The 21,789-nt window shown below is 40.4% G+C and overlaps 1 protein-coding gene across 1 annotated transcript in view; it reads left to right on the plus strand.

The window, feature by feature from the left end:
* Positions 1-21,789, plus strand: part of LOC140105178 (flavin-containing monooxygenase 5-like) — a 98,851-nt gene that overhangs the window by 22,249 nt on the left and 54,813 nt on the right. The window contains exons 7-8 of the mRNA XM_072129124.1: positions 12,485-12,840; positions 16,006-16,078. Coding sequence (XP_071985225.1) covers positions 12,485-12,840; positions 16,006-16,078 — 429 coding nt within the window. The remainder of the gene's footprint in view (positions 1-12,484; positions 12,841-16,005; positions 16,079-21,789) is intronic.

Here is a 21,789-nt window from a genome sequence, read left to right on the forward strand (position 1 = left end):
TTAGCTAATCATGTAGCAGTGTTGAGTCAAACACAGCCCCTGTCTGTCTCTCTGTTTTTCTTTCAACGTTCTAGCAAGAGATTGTGTAGAATCTCATAACTTTCCTACAGCCTCTGCAGGTGAAAGTAAAGAGAGCTATATATGTAATTGAATATTTGCGGACTATTCCTTTTGGGTGGTTTAACCGGTTAAGGACCGGGCCCTTTCCTGTTTTTTCATGTCCATTTTTCACTCCCCACCTTCAAAAATCTATAATTTTTTTATTTTTACACGTAAAGAGCTGTGTGATGGCTTGTTTTCTGCGTAACAAATTGCACTTCATAATGATGGTATTAAATATACCATGCCATGTACTCGAAAGCGGGAAAAAAATTCCAAATGCAATGAAAATGGTGAAAAAACGCATGTGCGCCATTTTCTTGTGGGCTTGGATATTACGTCTTTCACTGAGCGCCCCAAATGACATGTCTACTTTATTCTTTGGGTTGGTACGATTAAGGAGATACCAAATTTGTATAGGTTTTATAATGTTTTCATACATTTACAAAAATTAAAACCTCCTGTACAAAAATAATGTTTTTGATTTTGCCAACTTCTGGCGCTAATAACTTTTTTATACTATGGTGTACGGAGCTGTGGGTGGTGTCATTTTTTTATGAAATTTGATAATATGTTCAATGATATAATTTTTAGGACTGTACGACCTTTTGATCACTTTTTATAGATTTTTTTAGATTTTTCAAAATGGCAAAAAAGTGCCATTTTCGACTTTGGGCGCTATTTTCCGTTACGGGGTTAAACGCATTGAAAAACCGTTATCATATTTTGATAGATCGGGCATTTTCGGACGCGTCGATACCTGATGTGTTTATGATTTTTACTGTTTATTTATATTTATGTCAGTTCTAGGGAAAGGGGGGTGATTTGAAATTTTAGGTTTTTTTATTATAATTTTTTTTTTTTTACTTTTTTTTATTTTTATTTAAACTATTTTTCAGACTCCCTAGGGTACTTTAACCCTAGGTTGTCTGATCGATCCTTTCATATACTGCCATACTACAGCTATCAGCACATTGTAATGAAGGGGTTAAAACGAAATAGCCTCGGGTCTTCGGAAGACCCGAGGCTACCATGGAGATGGATCGCCGCCCCCCGATGACGTCATGGGGAGCGGCGATCCCAGGTAAGATGGCGATGCTAGCACCGATCACGGATGTTACCGGTAAGCCTTTGCTGCAATATGCAGCAAAGACTTACCGGCTATGGAGAGGGCTCAGCCCGTGAGCCCTCTCCATGTAGCGCGACGCGACCGCCACCGTGAATACACGGCGGGCGGTCGCGAACCGGTTAATTGGAGTGGCAGGTTTTCTTTAATAATAAATACAGAGTTCAGCAGCCCCTACTTAACCCCTTCCAGACTCGTGCCATAATAATACTCTCTGGCTGTGCCCTCTTCAGCAAAGACTTACTAGTAACAGCCGCGATTGACGATAGCACCAATCGCGGGTGTAATCCCGCCGATCACAGCCTTGGATCTTCCGAAGACCCGGGACTGTCTTGTTTTAACCCATTCATTACAATGTGCGATTTGCACATTTTAATGAATGAGGTGGAAATATGGTAGGATCGATTAGACAACCTAGGGTTCAATAACCCTAGGGGGTCTGAAAAATAGTGATAGTAAAAATTAAAAAAAGAAGTTTAAAAAAATATATTAAAAAACACATAAAAATTCAAATCATCCCCCTTTCTCTAGAACTGATATAAATATAAATAAACAGTAAAAATCATTAATACATTAGATATCATTGTGTTTGAAAATGCCCGATCTATCAAAATATAATAATGGTTTTTCACTGTGTTTACCCCGTAATGGAAAATAGTGTTCAAAGTCAAAAATTGCACTTTTTGCCATTTTGACAAATGAAAAAAAAATCTATAAAATGTGATCAAAAGGTCGTACAGTCCTAAAAATCATAGCATTGAACACATCATCAAAAGGACACATCAAACACAAGGATGAAAAAGTTATTAGCGCCAGAAGATGGCAAAATTAAAAAACATATATTTTTTTACTAGGTGGTTTTAATTTTTGTAGATGTATGGAAACATTATAAAAGCTATACAAATTTTGTATCCCCCTGATCATATCGACCCAACGAAAACAGTAGACATGTCATTTGGGGCACACAGTGAAGGTCATAGAATCCAAGCCCACAAGAAAAAGGCGCAAATGAGTTTTTTCACCATTTTCACTGCATTTGGAATTTTTTTCCCACTTCCCAGTGCACGGCATGGAATATTTAATACCATCACTGTGAAGTGCAATTTGTTTTTTGTTTTCAGAAAACAAGCCGTAACAGAGCTCTTTATGTGTAAAAATAAAAAAAATTATAGATTTGTGAAGGTGGGGAGTGAAAAATGGAAATGAAAAAACAAAAAAAGGCCAGGTCATTAAGAGGTTAATAATGAATGCAGAGTTCTGCAATTTCAATCTTTGTGATTAATGCAAATTTTGCAGCTTTCCCCACACCTTAACAATCATAGCAGAGTTCAGCAACCCCTCCACTTAATAATAAATACAGAGTTCACCAGCACCTACGCATAACCCCTTTAGGATGCAGCCAGTTTATAGCTGAAGGCATGCGGTATGGTTATAACTAGTGATGAGCGAGTATACTCGTCCGAGCTTGATGCTCGGTCGAGTATTAGCATACTCGGACCGGCTCGTTGCTCGGACGAGTATTTGCCCTGCTCGATAACGAGCATTTAATTAAAAAAAAAGAAGTGAAGAACAATAAAAAAATACAATTAAAACATTTAATTTAATCGTTTAATTGAAGAAAACAGTGAAATAACACAGTGCAGAATAGATTGCAGATGTTCGGGAACATCTGCGATCTGTTCCGGAGACACGCGTGCAGAACGGTGTTCTCCGCAATAGTATTTGAAGAACAATATGTGTGAAGAACACATTGCAGATGTTTGGCAACATCTGCAAGTTGTTCTCTACACATATTGTTCTTCAAATACTATTGCGGAGAACACCGTTCTGCACGGGTGTCTCCGGAGCAGATCGCAGATGTCCCGGAGACACGCGTGCATAAAGGTGTTCTCCGCAATAGTATTTGAAGAACAATATGTGTGAAGAACAACTTGCAGATGTTTCCAAACATCTGCAAGTTGTTCTCTACACATATTGTTCTTCAAATACTATTGTGGAGAACACCGTTCTGCACGCGTGTCTCCGGAACAGATCGCAGATGTTCCCGAACATCTGCAATCTGTTCTGCACTGTGTTATTTCACTGTGCTCGGTCAGTTTGTAATTTTACTGAAAAATGCTCGGGTCTCCCATTGATTTCAATGGGGCTCGTTACTCGAAACGAGCACTCGAGCATCGGGAAATGTTCGGTTCGAGTAACGAGCACCCGAGCATTTTAGTGCTCGCTCATCTCTAGTTATAACTTTTGAACACAAACTATAAAAGTGATTTTGTGATTGTTTTTTCATCACATGTTGTACTTCACATTAGTGATTACCGTATTTTCCGGACTATAAGGCGCACTTAAAAGCCTTGGATTTCCTTGGAAATCCAAAGTGCGCCTTATAGTCCGGTGCGCCCTATATGAGGGCAGCGGACCCTACTTACATAGGTCCCCGCTACCGGAGACAGCAGATCTCCAGCGGGAACTGCAGACCACGCGGCACGAACAACTTCTGCCGCGTGGTCTGCAGTTCCCGCTGGAGATCTGCTGTCTCCGGTAGCGGGGACCTATGTAAGTATGGTCCGCTGCCCTCCTCCACCTCCCCCTCACCTTCCCCACTCACCTTCCCTGCGTCGCGTCCCGTCGGGTCTCCGCTCCGCCCCCGGACCTCCGCCACGCCCCCGACCCTGCGCCTTATAGTCCGATGCGCCTTATATATGGAATTATTACATATATAAGGCGCATCGGACTGTTGCGCCTTATATTCCGATGCGCCTAATGGCCCAGAAAATTTTGGCTAAGTATTGCATTTATTTATTTAAATAAAATTTGGTGAATTTTGGAAAAAATTGGCATTTTCAAAATTTTTAATTATCTTATTTTCAAATAGATAGTTTTGCTACCCAAATTAGTAACTACCGTATATACTCGAGTATAAGCTGACCTGAGTACAAGCCAAGACCCATATTTATACCACAAAAAACTGGGAAAACCTATTGACTCGATTATAAACCGAGGGTGGGAAAAGCATTGATCACAGACCCCACCCCCCAGTATATAGCCAGCAAGCCGCCAGTAGTATATAGTCAGCCAGCTCCCAGTAGTATATAGCCAGCAAGTCCCCAGTAGTATATAGCCATCCTGCCCCCAGTAGTATACAGCCAGCCCAGCCTGCCCCCAGTGGTATACAGCCAGCCCAGCCTGCCCCCAGTGGTATACAGCCAGCCCAGATTGCCCCCAGCAGTATACAGCCAGCCCAGCCTGCCCCCAGTGGTATACAGCCACCCCAGCCTGCCCCCAGTAGTATTCAGCAAAAAAAAACTTATATACTCACCCTTCGGTGGCCCCGATACGCAGCGCGGTTCCCCCGATGTCCGCGCGGGTCCTCTTCTGGCTTCCGGGCCTGTCTTCTTTCTTCTGTAAGATCGTGCTGGGCGCCGCCGCTGCCCTCTCCCGGCCGGCAGGCGCATAGTATGACGAGCCGCTGCATGATGTTACAGAAGAAAGAAGATAGGTGCGGAAGCAAGAAGAGGAACCGCGCAGACATCTGGTGAGCCGCGCTGCGCATCGGGGCTGCCGGAGGGTGAGTATATAAGTTTATTATTTTTTAAGTGCATTGACATTTATGTATTGACTCGTGTATAAGCCGAGGGGACGTTTTTCAGCACATTTTTTGTGCTGAAAAACTCGGCTTATACACAAGTATATACGGTAAATAACATTTCCCACATGTCTGCTTTAAGGTTTCGTAATTTTTAAAATGTCTGGATATTTTATTGTGATGTCACGCGGTTTACAACTTGAACATTGGTTTTCCGTTTTTTCCCTTTTTTGAAATTGGAGATTTGAAATACAGACAGTACCCGGGTTATGTACAAGACAAGTTCTGTAGGTTTGTTCTTAAGTTGAATTTGTATGTAAGTCGAAACTGTATATTTTATATATATAACTCCAGACAGATTTTTTTTGGTCTTTGTGACACCTGAATTTTAAAAATTCTTTGGGTGTAGTGCTGCACTCTTAACTTTAACCCTCTCGGAGCTAAAACAACGGTCCAGGACTGATCCATAAGTCCCAATGTTAACCCCTTAAGGACGGAGGGTTTTCCAGCTCATTTCTCGCTCTCCAACTTCAAAAATCCATAACTTTTTCATTTTTCCGTGTACAGACCTGTGTGAGGGCTTATTTTGTGCGTAACAAATTTTACTTTCCCGTAATGTTATTTATTTTAACATGCCATGTACTGCGAAGCTGAAAAAAAATTCCAAATGTGGAAAAATTGAAAAAAAACCGCACATGCGTCACGTTCTTGTGGGCTCAGTTTTTACGACTTTCACTCTTCGCTCCAAATAACACGCATACTTTATTCTTTGGTTCGGTGCGATCGCGGTGATACCAAATTTATATAGGTTTTATTGTGTTTTAATACATTTTCAAAAATTAAACGAATGTGTACAAAAAAGAAAAAAAAATTTTTGCCATCTTCTGACGCTAATAACTTTTTCATACTTTGGCGCACAGAGATGTGTGAGGGGTCATTTTTTTTTGCGAAATGAGGCGACGTTTTCATTGCTACCATTTTGAGGTCTGTGCGACATTTTGATCATTTTTTATTTCATTTTTTATGTTATGTAAAAAGGTGTAAAAGTCGCATTTCGGACATTTGGGCGCCATTTCCCTCCTCGGAGGTCACCGCCGCCCGTAACCGTTTTTATATTTTGATAGATCGGGCATTTTGGGATGCGGTGATACCTAATATGTTTGTGATTTTTACTGTTTATTATGTTTTATATCCGTTCTAGGGAAAGGGGGGTGATTTGAACTTTTAATATTTTATTAATTTTTTTTATTTTTTAAACTTTTTTTTTAATTTTTTTTTTCACTATCTTTTAGACCGTCTAGGGTACATTAACCCTAGATAGTCAGATCGCTGCTACCATATACTGCAATACTTCTGTATTGCAATATATGGCATTTTTGCAGCACATTCATTACAATGAGCCACTGGCTCATTGTAACGAATCTGCAGCTGCCAGATAGCCTCGTGTCAAAAGAAGACACGAGGCTACCATGGCAACCGATCGCCGCCCCCCGATGACGTTCCGGGGCGTGGCGATCGGAAAAAAGATGGCGGCGCCCGCGCGCCGCCGTCTTTTAAACGCCGGCGGCGACTTTTGCCGGCGGCGTTGAAGGGGTTAATAGCCGCGGTCGGTGCTTGCGGTGGGGGTTTTGTGCAATATGCAAAAACCCCCACCTTTTGTATGAAGAGGACTCAGCCCGTGAGCCCTCTTCATACATCCCTTATACCTCTGCTCCGTAGAGCTACGGCGCAGAGCGTTAAGGGGTTAAACTATAAAGAGATAGAAATAAAAATATTTGGATTTTAAAAATGTTGGATTGTCATGAGAACCAGGATTAACAATACAACTTCATTGCAGACACCTTTAATAACTATTATAGCTGTTGTAGTCTAAGTCTAAGGCTAAAGTACAGTAAATTACCAACATCCAGAAGTCCCTTTGTAACTAGGGGTTATCTGTAAGTCAGGTGTTCTTAAAGGGAACCTACCACCACGAATCTACCTATAAAGGTAGATCGGGTGGTAGGTGGATGTAAGGGACGTGAGGAGAGCTCTTTTTAGAGCTAATCCTCACGTCCCCGCTAACTTTAGGTACACTTTATTCCCCTGATATGTAAATTTAGTTATGCGGCTACTGGGGCGTGGAGTAGCCGGCACGAGGCTACACAGCGCGGCTACTCCACGCCCCAGTAGCCACATTACTCCTCCTACCCGGTTGCGTGCGGCGCGCAGTAGCTCCGGCCTCGGAGCTGGGACTGCTCAGCCGTCGGCCGGCGTTCTGCGCATGCGCAGAACGCCACCATGACGGACGAGGGCGCGCAGCTACGAGGAGCTGCGCGCCGCACACAACCGGGTAGGAGGAGTAATGTGGCTACTGGGGCGTGGAGTAGCCGCGCTGTGTAGCCTCGTGCCGGCTACTCCACGCCCCAGTAGCCGCATAACTAAATTTACATATCAGGGGAATAAAGTGTACCTAAAGTTAGCGGGGACGTGAGGATTAGCTCTAAAAAGAGCTCTCCTCACGTCCCTTACATCCACCTACCACCCGATCTACCTTTATAGGTAGATTCGTGGTGGTAGGTTCTCTTTAAGTTGGGGACTGCTTGTATTTAAAAACAAATAAAATCAGCAGAAACAGCTTTTAGGAAGCGTGGGCGCCGCCATCTTTTTTTCGATCGCCACGCCCCCGAACGTCATCGGGGGGCGGCGATCGGTTGCCATGGTAGCCTCGGGTCTTCTTTTGACACGAGGCTATCTGGCAGCTGCAGATTCGTTACAATGAGCCAGTGGCTCATTGTAATGAATGTGCTGCAAAAATGCCATATATTGCAATACAGAAGTATTGCAGTATATGGTAGCAGCGATCTGACCATCTAGGGTTAATGTACCCTAGATGGTCTAAAAGATAGTGAAAAAAAAAAGAAAAAAAAAGTTTAAAAAATAAAAAAAATTAATAAAATATTAAAAGTTCAAATCACCCCCCTTTCCTTAGAACGGATATAAAACATAATAAACAGTAAAAATCACAAACATATTAGGTATCGCCGCGTCCCAAAATGCCCGATCTATCAAAATATAAAAACGGTTACGGGCGGCGGTGACCTCCGAGACGGAAAATGGCGCCCAAATGTCCGAAATGCGACTTTTACACCTTTTTACATAACATAAAAAATGAAATAAAAAATGATCAGAATGTCGCACAGACCTCAAAATGGTAGCAATGAAAACGTTGCTTCATTTCGCAAAAAAATGACCCCTCACACATTTCCGTGCGCCAAAGTATGAAAAAGTTATTAGCGTCAGAAGATGGCAAAAAATTTTTTTTCTTTTTTGTACACATTCGTTTAATTTTTGAAAATGTATTAAAACACAATAAAACCTGTATAAATTTGGTATCACCGCGATCGCACCGAACCGAAGAATAAAGTAGGTGTGTTATTTGGAGCGAAGAGTGAAAGTCGTAAAAACTGAGCCCACAAGAACGTGACGCACATGCGGTTTTTTTTCAATTTTTCCACATTTGGAATTTTTTTTCAGCTTCGCAGTACACGGCATGTTAAAATAAATAACATTACGGGAAAGTAAAATTTGTTACGCACAAAATAAGCCCTCACACAGGTCTGTACACGGAAAAATGAAAAAGTTATGGATTTTTGAAGTTGGAGAGCGAGAAATGAGCCGAAAAACCCTCCGTCCTTAAGGGGTTAATGTTGCCATGTTTAAGGGCTTATTTTTTTGCTGAATGAGAGGCATTTTCCAGTGATACCATTGGGGTGGCTATGCCCTTTTGCTGAACATGAACCGTATATACTTGAGTATAAGCCGACCTGAATATAAGCCGAGGCCCTACTTTTACCATAAAAAACTGGGAAAACCTATTGACTCAAGTATAAGCCTAGGGCAAAAAATGCATTGGTCACAGCCTCTCCCAGTATAAAGCTATTCCCCATTAAATAGCCACCCAGCATTTTCCCAGTAAGCAGCAGCCTGCCCCCGTATGCAGCATCCTGATCCCTGTCCCTATATCCAGCAGCCTGCAGTGGGGTTGTAGAAAAACATCTCCTGTAATTGATTTTTGAATATTTTTTTTTTTGTTGTTGTTCATTGTATACCCTAAGTAACAAGTTACATTTATTCAGTAGGATCAGTATGATTGCAGAGATACCAAGTTTCTATATTTTTGCTTATATTTTACTTATTTTGTAGAAAAAATAATAATTTGGGGAAAAAAGCTACTCTTAATTTTTGGTCTATAGTGTCTATAATTTTTGTTTTGATCACTTTTTATTTCATTTTATGAGGGGCAAGATAGGTAAAAATTGTAACTTTTGTAACTGTTTTTGAAAAATATTTTTTACGCTGTTAATTGTCTGGGTTTAATAATGATTTCGTTTTATTGTATTGATCACCACGGACATGGCAATACTTTATGTTCGGAGTTTGTTCCCAGGTTTTGTTCCCAAGTGTTTATTAGTTTATTTTTATTTAAACAATTTTTTAAAACTTTTTTTCATGTTTTTACTGATTCTACTATGAGACATAAACAAGCAATCATTTGCTTGCTTGTTCATTACAATACCCTGCATTACATCAGTATTACAGGGTATTATCACTTGCAGCCTATGCTTATGCATAGGTTGACTCACTGCCTGTAAGGTCTTCACAGGTATCAACAACGAACAGCCCTGGGGTCTTAAATGTAAATATAAAACAGTTTACACTGCCCCAAGCGGGGGTTTGCATCAAACCTAGGGATCCAACCCCGGAATGTATAATCAAGTTAAGATCGTGCCCCACTGTAGAAGATGCAGTAGATTTTTATTGAAAATGCATCTTCTACAGTGGTGCACGACCTTTACTTGTTAAGACCCGGGGTCTTAGCTCATATGCCAGGGTTGCCATAGCACCAGTTGGAACCCCCCCCCCCAAAACCAAATGAGCATGTAATCTCTCTCCCTCCATGTCCCTGTCGCATTAACCACGGCATTTAAATGGTTAACACCTGTGAACAAAGTTTGCTTGTAGATTAGCTGCACTCCATGCCGTAATAGTACGTCATTGAGTGCCAAGTGGTTAAAAATCAACACAGAGTTCAATAGTTTCCCGCATCTCTGTACAATGAATGCAGATTTCAGACACAACCTCCTGCAAAATGGTTAACTCAGAGCTCTACAGCTTCTTCCCTCTCATTAATAATTAATGCATAGATCAGAAGCCCCACTTAATAATGAATGCAGAGTTCAGCAGCCCCCCCTTCCCCAATAATATCTAATGCCCTCCCCTTAATAATTAATACAGAACTAATGCAGAGTTATAGCCAGGTATGGTTTGATCCAAGCCAGAGCATACCCTGTATACTACACCCCCATAAACTCTATCCCCATCGGTGTGAAATAGCCTAGGACACACTATATCTCTCCAGGCTATAATATTATTGCTCAACTGATCCCTAATTAAACTTGGTGCTGTTATTAGTGTTAACATTTATATTGTAGCTGGGACTTGCTAGTCTAAAGGTCCCAATACATGGTAAAACTGTTTTGCTGATTTGTAGTACGTTGCACTGAGCGATAATTGAAAAATTTACATCATGACTGTCCTCATATACCAGGTATATGAAGCAGTCTCATTTTAATTAGTTAACTTACCAGACAGAGCTGAAAAAACAATAAAATAATTGAGTGAAAAAAATTAAGTTCCTTTTGTCAGGGTCGGACTGTGGGGCCTAGGGCCCAACGGTGAAATTGATTATGGAGGCCCACCTGCTGCTACATGGAAATATTACCGGTATATTTTTCTGTTTACAGAATGTGTTTTCATTGCGTTTTAAAAGGCACTGCAAATGCATCAGGCAAAGAGGAGATACTGGAGAAAAGCTTAGAATGTATTTTAAAATGTAATTCAATCTTGAGATTATGGCTGTCAGGTCCAGCATTAGGTAGGAACTATTTTTAAAAGCCTTCTCCAGCTCCTATTGTGACCCCATTCATCTCCCCCCTTATATTTTGGCCTTTCATCCCCTCTTATATTTTTCTCTCCATCTCTACCTCATATTGTGGCCCATCATCTCCCCCACATATTGTGGCCTTATCACCTCCCTCTCATATTGTGTCCCCTCATTTTTTCCTCATATTGAGGCCCCCCTCAATGCTTCTTCAGATTGTGACTTCTCATCATTGTGAAAGGTCACGATATGTGGGTGATGAGAGACCACAGTATATAGATACTGTGGTCTCTCATCACCCACATATCGTGACCTTTCATCTTCCCTCATATTGTGGCCTCTCATATTCCCCTCATATTGAGACCTCTATCCTATATACTGTGGCCTCTCACCTCCCTCTCATATTGTGTCCCCTAATTTCTTCCTCATATTGATGCCTCCCTCAACGGCTCTTCATATTGAGGCGTCTCATATCCACTTCACATTGTTACCTCTGATCTTTCCTATATACTTTGGTCTCCCATCACCCCCATATCGTGACCCTTCATCTTTCCTCATATTGTGGCCCCTCATGTTTTGGGTCTCCCTCCTCTCCCCCTCTTCTTGTGGCCTCTCATGTAAACCTCATTGAGGCTTCGGTCACCAACACCCCACATATAGTAACCACATACTCCACCTCAAATTGTTGTACCTCAGCTACCCCTTATCCTGTGGGTCCCCCCTCAAGCCTAAATTATTTTGTGGGACCCCTTAATATTGTGCCCCCACCACCTTATCCTGTGGACCCTTCTACTTTTATTCAAAATAAAAAACACTATTTACTTACCCCCGTTCTCAAGCAGCTCTTCTACTCTTCTTTTCTTCCTTTGCTGCTGCTATAGGCAATTATGCTGACAGACATGGTGATGTCATTATATCGCGCCTGCTGACCTCATTCTCATATAGCAGCAACCGGGGGTAAAGTGATGGTGCAGAGAACTGAAGGCTCTTTGCACATCATCATATTCAACTCTATCTGCATTCAGAGAGCTCAGGTAGAGTTGAAATACCAGAGCCCAGGGTCAGAGTCAGTGGGTGGTGGAGGCAGAGCTAAAAGGAGTAGGGGCCAACTGATGCTTTCATTGGCACACTGGTGGACCAGTCTGACCTTGCCTCTTGTGTATATCTTTCAACCCTACTAATTTATTCTCTGGGGGTATGAATTGGTCTAGCCCAAAATATGGCTTACACCACTTTAAACCTAGGTATAGTCTGGACTGTGGGTATATTCTAACCTGTTTCACTGGTTCCAAAAGTCTGCTGACTTGGAGTGTCCACAACTTGTCCCCTACATATATCTCTGAGTTAATCAGCCAATACCATCCCATACATAATCTTTTATCCTCACAAACTCTTCTGTTTTGCTCTCCTAGTATCTGCTCTTCTCACAACCATATACAGGACTTCTAATCAGTAACTCCCATACTTCAGAATGCGTAATATGTGTGAGACTTTTCAATGAAAAGTAGCAGTGACATGCTCTAGTTTGGATTGTGTTGTGGAGCGATGATTACCATAAAAATCTGTAGAAACTGAAGCAACCACAGACAAAATGCATCCACAATGTCAATTGTGTTGTTTGGTGCCCATGGAGAACATGGACAACACAAGAATGTGATTCACATGTGGGAATAAGGTCTTTTTGTTTTTATTTTATACTTTTGATTAAATTAGGAATCATTCTTTAATTTTACATGTGTCTTTTTCTCTATAGAATTCTCAGCCAGCACCCAACTATTAATGATGACCTTCCCAATCGGATCATCTCAGGAAAGGTTCTTGTAAAACCCAATATAAAGGAATTCACAGAAAGAGATGTAATTTTTGATGATGGCACTATGGAGAAAAATATTGATGTTGTGTTTTTTGCCACTGGCTACAGTTTTTCATTCCCTTTTTTTGAAGATCCTGATCTTAACGCAGAAAAAAATCACATATCTTTGTACAAGTTTGTATTTCCACCACATTTGGAAAAAACAACTGTTGCTTTCATTGGCCTTATTCAACCTATCGGTGCCATCATGCCTATTTCAGAACTTCAGTCCCGATGGGCCACACGAGTTTTCAAAGGTGAGCACAACAGTTAGCATATATAGCATATCAAATGTGCTTCAAGGCCTCCTGTTGTCATGATTTCATATTTTGACAGGTTCCCATAGTCTTTATTATTGTAATTACCAATCTGCTTTTGAAATTAAAATGTTTGGTTCCATCAAGTTTTAAAAGTAAATATACCTGGCTCCCTGAAAGTAAACTCAATGAAGTCATGGAGGTGTATTTTATAATCCACCAAATCCCTCTGCCACATCACTTTAACCAGCTCACAGCTCTGCCAAACACTATGCTCATGTGACCTAGCACTTCCATAATAATGCTAGGCTTGTTTGGCTGTGGTCTCTGTAGATTTAAACTCTAATCATGTTAAGTTGTCATATGTAACTGCAGCAGCATGTGTTTCACTGCAGAGGCGTCAAAAATAACATATTACTGGTGGCCTGGCTACAGGGACTGGTGGGAGACTAGACCAGCATTACCATGGGAGAATCATAAAGTTAGTATATTTACATTTCCTTCCAGTTTTATAATTTATACATAATTTATATGTTGCATGTATTACATATCTCATTACATATCTTTTTCGAGTGCTGCAACTACATATATATTATATATATATTTATATTATATATACATATATATGTGCACGCCTACTAGGGCCGGGCGACAGGTCCTCAAAGGTATCCTTGTAGAAAAAGGGCAGCACTCCAGGATAAAGGTGAAAAAATGTAAAGTCCTCTTTATTGCATATCCCAAAACAGCAGCAACGTTTCGGCTCAGTGTGAGCCTTTCTCAAGCCAAGAGACAAGTGCATGCAGTGCATATATATACAGATACAGCTGAATCACATGATTCAATCAATTAGGTCACATGATCGTGTAGTAACATCCCACTTTTGTAAACCAATTCATATTATATATACATCAGTGAATACATACACTCACCAGCCACTTTATTAGGTACACCATGCTAGTAACGGGTTGGACCCCCTTTTGCCTTCAGAACAGCCTCAATTCTTCGTTGCATAGATTCAACAAGGTGCTGGAAGCATTCCTCAGAGATTTTGGTCCATATTGACATGATGGCATCACACAGTTGCCGCAGATTTGTCGGCTGAACATCCATGATGCGAATCTCCCGTTCCACCACATCCCAAAGATGCTCTATTGGATTGAGATCTGGTGACTGTGGAGGCCATTTGAGTACAGTGAACTCATTGTCCTATGTTCAAGAAACCAGTCTGAGATGATTCCAGCTTTATGACATGGCGCATTATCCTGCTGAAAGTAGCCATCAGATGTTGGGTACATTGTGGTCATAAAGGGATGGACATGGTCAGCAACAATACTCAGGTAGGCTGAGGCGTTGCAACGATGCTCAATTGGTACCAAGGGGCCCAAAGAGTGCCAAGAAAATATTCCCCACACCATGACACCACCACCACCAGCCTGAACCGTTGATACAAGGCAGGATGGATCCATACTTTCATGTTGTTGACGCCAAATTCTGACCCTACCATCCGAATTTCGCAGCAGAAATCGAGACTCATCAGACCAGGCAACGTTTTTCCAATCTTCTACTGTCCAATTTCGATGAGCTTGTGCAAATTGTAGCCTCAGTTTCCTGTTCTTAGCTGAAAGGAGTGGCACCCGGTGTGGTCTTCTGCTGCTGTAGCCCATCTGCCTCAAAGTTCGACGTACTGTGCGTTCAGAGATGCTCTTCTGCCTACCTTGGTTGTAACGGGTGGCGATTTGTAACGGGTGTTGCCTTTCTATCAGCTCGAACAAGTCTGCCTATTCTCCTCTGACCTCTGGCATCAACAAGGCATTTCCGCCCACAGAACTGCCGCTCACTGGATGTTTTTTCTTTTGCGGACCATTCTCTGTAAACCCTAGAGATGGTTGTGCGTGAAAATCCCAGTAGATCAGCAGTTTCTAAAATACTCAGACCAGCCCTTCTGGCACCAACAACCATGCCACGTTCAAAGGCACTCAAATCACCTTTCTTCCCCAAACTGATGCTCGGTTTGAACTGCAGGAGATTGTCTTGACCATGTCTACATGCCTAAATGCACTGAGTTGCCGCCATGTGATTGGCTGATTAGAAATTAAGTGTTAACGAGCAGTTGGACAGGTGTACCTAATAAAGTGGCCGGTGAGTGTACATGATTACAGGTTCATTAATCCATGGTTATATCTAATATACAAAGGTGTTGAAAGTGCCAGTGCATTTTGTTCCAATGTGTACTGTGCAACATATCCACATAAAGTGCCAGTGTTATTTAAAAGTATAAAATGGCCCAAACGGGCCATCAACAACTCACCACTTCAAATGCTATAAGCAGGCTGCTGAGGAAAGTTTGAAAACAGCATAGTGGGTATGGGACATATAGCAGCCGCGGCACCACTGGTTGTCAGAGCAACCCATGACGTCATCCCCAAACACAAATACAGAGACCGGTAATTGAAGCTGTTAGCGGTACATGAGACTAGCGGTTAAACGCTGTACATTAACAGTGACAAAATGCATGTAAATACATATGTGTGAAAAGGGGGACAGCAGGGCCGATAATGCCCGGAACCACTAAGCGCATGGTATGAGGCATGTGCATGGTGTGTGTTACACCCTACAAAAGGGCAAAAACCCACATCAGTGGAGTGTCCATAGTACCCGATTGTCAAACCAACAACCGGGGTGCTGTCGTGGCACTCCGTGCACCGCACATAAAAATGCACAGTCTCCCCTAAAGAACAACATTCCAATGGTCCATGAAGGACAGACAGCAAGATTGACAGCTTCTAAGGTCTGTGTGGGAAATGCTGGCGAACATGAAAAACGTGGTGTCATAAAAAAATGCTTTAGCGATAGATATATATATATATATATTGTAATGAGATATGTAATACATGCAACATATAAATTGTTATGTATAAATTTTAAAAACTGGAAGGAAATTCATAATGCAGATAAACCTGAATCATCAATTATGTGCTCAGTTAAGTTTTAATATAGTACTGAAGATATATAAAAGATACTCCTTATCTGCCTACCATAGTTTAAATGTCATCACTTACAAAGTGGTCAATCCCTATTGCTAGTAGTAACCAATCAGTTAGCAGTTTTTGTAGCATAAAATCACTTTGTTTGACTAGAATTGATATATTTTAAATGTGTTACTAGGATTGTGCAAACTGCCTTCATCAAAATCTATGACTAAGGAAATGTTGATAACAAAAGACGAAATGGCTCGGAGGTAAGTTATTGGTTAAGAAATGAATTTAATGAATTCAGAATTTAATGGATGGGGAACTGCTTTCCCCTCTCCACAACAGCACCCAACCATGAGGGAAAGTGAGGTGGAAGGGTTAATTTGTCACAAGACGTGTGTGCTTGTTATCTGGTGCACATTATTTGTTCAACATTTCTGTATGTTCAGAAATGTGGCTGATGGTGTGGCTGAAGGTGTGCTGATAAGTGGGATTTTGTTTCTATCTGTCCTTATTAGTCTGAACACTAGTCTACTCCATTGCTATCAGTTTTAATTGATTTCCACCTGTGGTGCAGTTTAATTTGGTTTGCAAAGTTAATCTGCTGTCATAGGTTCTCTTTCCACTCACATTTCTGCTCGGTCTGGATGTCAGAAAACTGATCCAATCATCTCATTAAAATTGAATTCTTGGACATTTAGCCTGTTTTAAGATTATCCTTTTGCCTATCTACTTTGTACTGCTATTGTTTTCTTGTTTCTGACCTATATCTCGTTGGCCTGTTCTATAACACTGCATAACATTGATGTTCTACATCCTGCTTCCACGATTGTGTGAAATCTTCACAACTACTTTTTCAATCATAAATATTGTGTATGAAAGCAGTGACTCCTCAGAGAACCTCTACTCTAGCATGAGTTACTAGATGATGAGTTTTTTACTTGTTTTAGAATTAGTTATTTTATAGACCCATTTTTATGGCTGTCTGTTTGGGGAAGACATGTATAGGCATGAAAAAGCCACCCGGAAAACCCACTACAGGGGATGTAAAGTGTAGAAAGTTACCTTTTGACTATGAGAGGCTTATGTGTGCTGGCATTCAGATTGTGTACAGATTTTGACTGAGGAATCCACTGTGTGGTTGGCCTTTTAAATTGTGTAGGCAACATGCGCCGGGATCATCCAAGTACCACCTCTGCAAAGCAACTCCTCTTCAAATGAAAAAGAAATTGATCAACTTAATCTACCTTTATAAACTAGTCAAATACTCAATGCAAATAGATGATTAAAGAACCAGATCCTTTCAGAATTTAATGTTTGAAGGTTTAAGTGATAAATGTAAAAGGGGTATTTCCTATTCACAGTATTTCAGCCCTGTTCAAAAATGAAAGGATAAAGCCTGATAAAAAAAGCGTTTATTCCCAGAGCAACATACCAAATTGTTGGTTAAGATTCTGGCCCAGATATATCATTGTGTCCTCAATAGTTTTTTGTCTATCTTTGGACTAAAAACAACGTCTTTGGAGCTTGCTCATGTATTTATGAAGTGCTTGCGCCACTTTTGTGCCCCAGTTGTGCTCCAAACACTGTAGAAAACCGTGGACCTAAAGTATTGTGGTAGTCGGAATTTGCGCCACCACTTGTGTAATATGATCCTTTTTCCTTTGGTTTAATTAGCTGGAACTGACAGTCTCGTGAGAATTTACTTTGTTCTGTCTGCAGCATTAAAGGGGTATTCTCGTCTGGACATTCACATTCAGTTTCATTAATCTGCCATAAATAAAAAATTCTTCAATTAGATGTTATTAAAAAAATGTTCCTGTGTGAAGATAATTTCTCATAAATGAAGTGAGGAAGCTATCTGGTTTCTAAGGGACCAAATAACTACATTTATGAGAAATTATCTTCACACAGGAACATTCTTTTTAATAACATCCAATTGAAGAAATGTTTTCATAAGGCAAATGAATTTAATTAAATGTAAATTCCCAGATCGGAATACCCCTTTAATAACGGGTTAGAATTCCTAGTAGATGCATCTGTTCTTAATCTGAGATAAACGGTTGGGAATAAAGAGTTCCTTCGGTTCTTCTTCTCCTGGACGCACTAGGTCATTTTGGCCCTTTTATAATAAATTATAATAATTCCTTTAATTTCCAATCTCAAAAAAGGGCTAGAGAAGAAAGGGGCCAAGGTAGAAATAATAGGAAAACCAAGAGATTCATGTTCTCTTAGGACTCTGATCTCTTACTTTCTTGCCTCAGTGAGAATCTGTGTGGATCTTGAAGTCTCAAATTAATTTTTTTTCCCCTGCTCTGAAAAGATTCAGTGAGAGGGACAGGCTCTGAAGTAACTCTTAAGGCTATGCTTTCGAAAGTCTCTTACCTACTAGAAACAGCAGTTTCAGAACCAGTACCACTAGAAGAACTGGGGAAGGGGGTTTACCTCTTTCTCTTTTGGGTTAGAATACCCAACAGAAAGTTGATATTATTAGAAATCTAAAACCCTGAACAAATTTCTGGTGAACCTGTTATTCATATTGGCAGTCAATCTCATATCCAGGGCCTCCAGGGTTTCATGGCCTCAATAGATTTAGCAGATGTTTTTAATTATTTTTTTTTATTTATCCACACTTCAAGAAGTACAATAGCACAATAACAGTGATGGGGACCAACATAATTTGCTGTGTGTCATTTTAGATACTAGATCAGTTTCTGGTCTTATATAGTGTTACACAACCTAGCTTGGTGGATAGGTCACATGAATTTGAACAGGGGTCACTCCTGGTATCAAAGAAGGTTAGGACAACAAAGAGGCGTTTTTTCTAAAATGTCATTGCACAATACAGTGAGAATGGCCTCTCAACCATTTAGTATTTTAGGATATAGTAAAACTGTGGGTCTCTTCATCCCTAGACCTTATCACCTCAACAGAAAACAGGAAGGGCACTACATAAAATCAGAGAGAACAAAGCCAGTCTCATCCTGACAGCCCCCTTCTGGCCTCAGAGGGCCTGGTTTTCCTTTATGAAGAACCTTTTGATATTAGATCCGTTGTGCTACTCGGGTTAGCAGATTCTCTCTCCCAGAGTCCGATTAAGTATCCGACAATATCAAATCTTCATTTGATGGCCTGGTTGTTGAAAAGCCTCTTAGAGTCTGCTTTTTCACATTACAGAGAGGTAGGAAACCTATCACCTGCAGTATATATTACTGAATCTGGAAAGTTTTCTCTTTCATTCTGGATAATCACCTTGATTTGGACCTTTCTTAACTGTCTCAAATACGGAGTTTCTTAACCCCTTAACGCTGAAGCCACTTTTCACCTTCCTGACACGGACCATTTTTTAAAATCTGACATGTGTCTATTTAAGTGGTTATAACTTTGGAACGCTTTAACATATCCAGTTGATTTTGAGATTGTTTTTTCGTGACACATTGTACTTCATGCTGGTTGAGAAATTTAATAAATATATTTAGTATTTATTTATGAAATAAATGGAAATTTGGCAAAAATTTTGAAAAAAACAATGTTTTCCAAATTCAAAATTTTCTACTTTTTGGAAATTTGGTCATATCACTAAAATAACTTGATAACTAACATTTTCCATATGTCTGCTTTAACTTGGCATCATTTTTCAAACATCTTTTCCTTTATTTTGGATGTTAGGAGGCTTATAACTTTAGGTGCAATTTTTCAGATTTTCACGAAAATCATCAAAACCTACTTTTGGAGGGTCAATTTAGTTAGAAGTGACTTTATAAGGCCCACATGACAGAAACCCCCCACAAATGACACCATTTTAGAAACTACACCCCTCAAAATATTCAAAACAACCTTTGGGAATTTTGTTAACCCTTTGAGCGTTTCATGAGCGTGAAAGATAAATGAAAGTGAAATTAGAGAAATGTAATTTTATCTTACTATAGATTCATTGAACACTAAAATTTACACCTTCACAATGGGTTAAAAAGGAAAATGCATTTTACAATGTTGAGGGCAATTCCTCTTGAGTATGCCAATACCCATTTTGTCACTGTACCCTGCTGTATGGGCACAGGGGGGCACTTGGAATGGAAAGAGCGTTGTTTCGTTTTTGCAGGGTAAATATGGCTGAAAAAGTTTACATGTGTCAGGATGCATTTGGAGAGCCATAGTGGTACCAAAACAGAGGAAAGCCCCAACAAGAGACACCATTTTGGAAAGTACACCCCTTGGAGAGTTTAGCAACGTGTAATTTGTGTATTTTCCCCAACAGGTGTTTGATTCAATTAGGCCCCAAAAGGGAAAAAAGGTGAAAATTTTCTCAAAAAAGTCACTTTTACCCCAAATTTTTGTAAGCCACAAGGGATAAAAGATGAAACAACCCCATAAATGTGTAAAACTATTTCTCCTAAGCACAGAACTGCACCACTTTTGCATATAAAGTGTTGTATGGGTGCAAAGTAGGGCTCAGAAGGGAAAGAGGGGCTTTGGCCTTTTAGAAGCCAGATTTGACAATCATCCTTTACATGTGTCAGGATGCATTTGGAGAGCCCTAGTGGTACCAAAACAGAGGGGAACCCAAACAAGTGTCACCATTTTGGAAAGTTCACCCTTTGGAGAATTCAGAAAGGTGTAATATGTGTATTTACCCCTACAGGTGTTTGCTTCAATTAGGTCCCTAAAAGGAAAAAGGTGAACATTTTCCCAAAAAAGTCACTTTTACGGCTAATTTTTGTATCCCATAAGGCATTAAAGATGAAACAACCCCAAAAAATGTGTACTAGCATTTCTCCCGAGTATAAAATTGCCCCACACATGCAAATAAAATGTTGTATGGGTTGCGTAGCTCAGAAGGGAAAGAGGGGCGTTGGCCTTTTAGAAGCCAAATTTGACAGACATCCTTTACATATGTCAGTATGCATTTAGAGAGCCGTAGTGGTACCAAAACAGAGGGGAACCCCAACAAGTATCACCATTTTGGAAAGCACACCCCTTAGAGAATTTAGCAAGGTGTAATATGTGTATTTGTCCGTAAAGGTGTTTGATTTAATTAGGACTTAAACATTTGAACATTTTCTACACATTTGAACATTTTCTTATAAAGGTCATTTTACTCCTAATTTTATATAGCCACAAGGGATAAAAAAATGTAATAACCCCTCAAAATGTGTGAACCTATTTCTCTCGAGTGTAGAAGTACCCCACATGTGTATACAAAATGTTGTATGGGCGCACAGTAAAAGGAAAGGGGAATGTTTGCCTTTTAGAAGCCAAATTTGACAGAAATGTTTGACATGCATTTGGAGAACCCTAGTGGTATAAAACAGATAAGAATCCGAAAAGTGACCCTAATCTTTGAATGCACACCCCTTAGAGAATTTTGCAATGTGTAATATATGTATTTGCCCCTACAGGTGAATGATCCAATTAGGCCCGAATCATTAAAAAGGTGAAAATTTTCCTATAAATGTCACTTTACCCCTAATTTATGTAAGCCACAAGGGATAATATATTAAATAACCCCAAAAAAGGTGTAAAACTATTTCTCCCGAGTGTAGAAGTACCCCACATGTGCATATAAAATGCTTTATGGGCGCACAGTAGAGGAAAAGAGGGATGTTTGTCTTTTAGAGGCCAAATTTGTAAGAAATCCTTCACATGTGTCAGGATACATTTGGAGAGACGTAGTGGTACCAAAACAGAGGAAAACCCGAAAAGTGACCCTAATTGTTGAATGTACACCCCTTGGGGAATATAGCAAGGTGTAATATGTGGTGTAGTGTAATACACGTGGTGAAATGAGCATTTTGAACATATAGGTGGTTTCCAAATATGATGTGCAATGGAGTCCAAAATTGCAATTATTTCTGGAAAGTTCAGTGCCCGTTATGTGGCGCCCCTTATGAGATAATCGAGGGGTATAGGGAGCAACGGGACCTAACAGTTGTTACAATTATTCATTTTACCGAAATTAATTCACAATAGGTTGGGC

This window comes from Engystomops pustulosus, chromosome 10, assembly GCF_040894005.1.
Source record: "Engystomops pustulosus chromosome 10, aEngPut4.maternal, whole genome shotgun sequence".
Classification (NCBI taxonomy): Eukaryota; Metazoa; Chordata; class Amphibia; order Anura; family Leptodactylidae; genus Engystomops; species Engystomops pustulosus.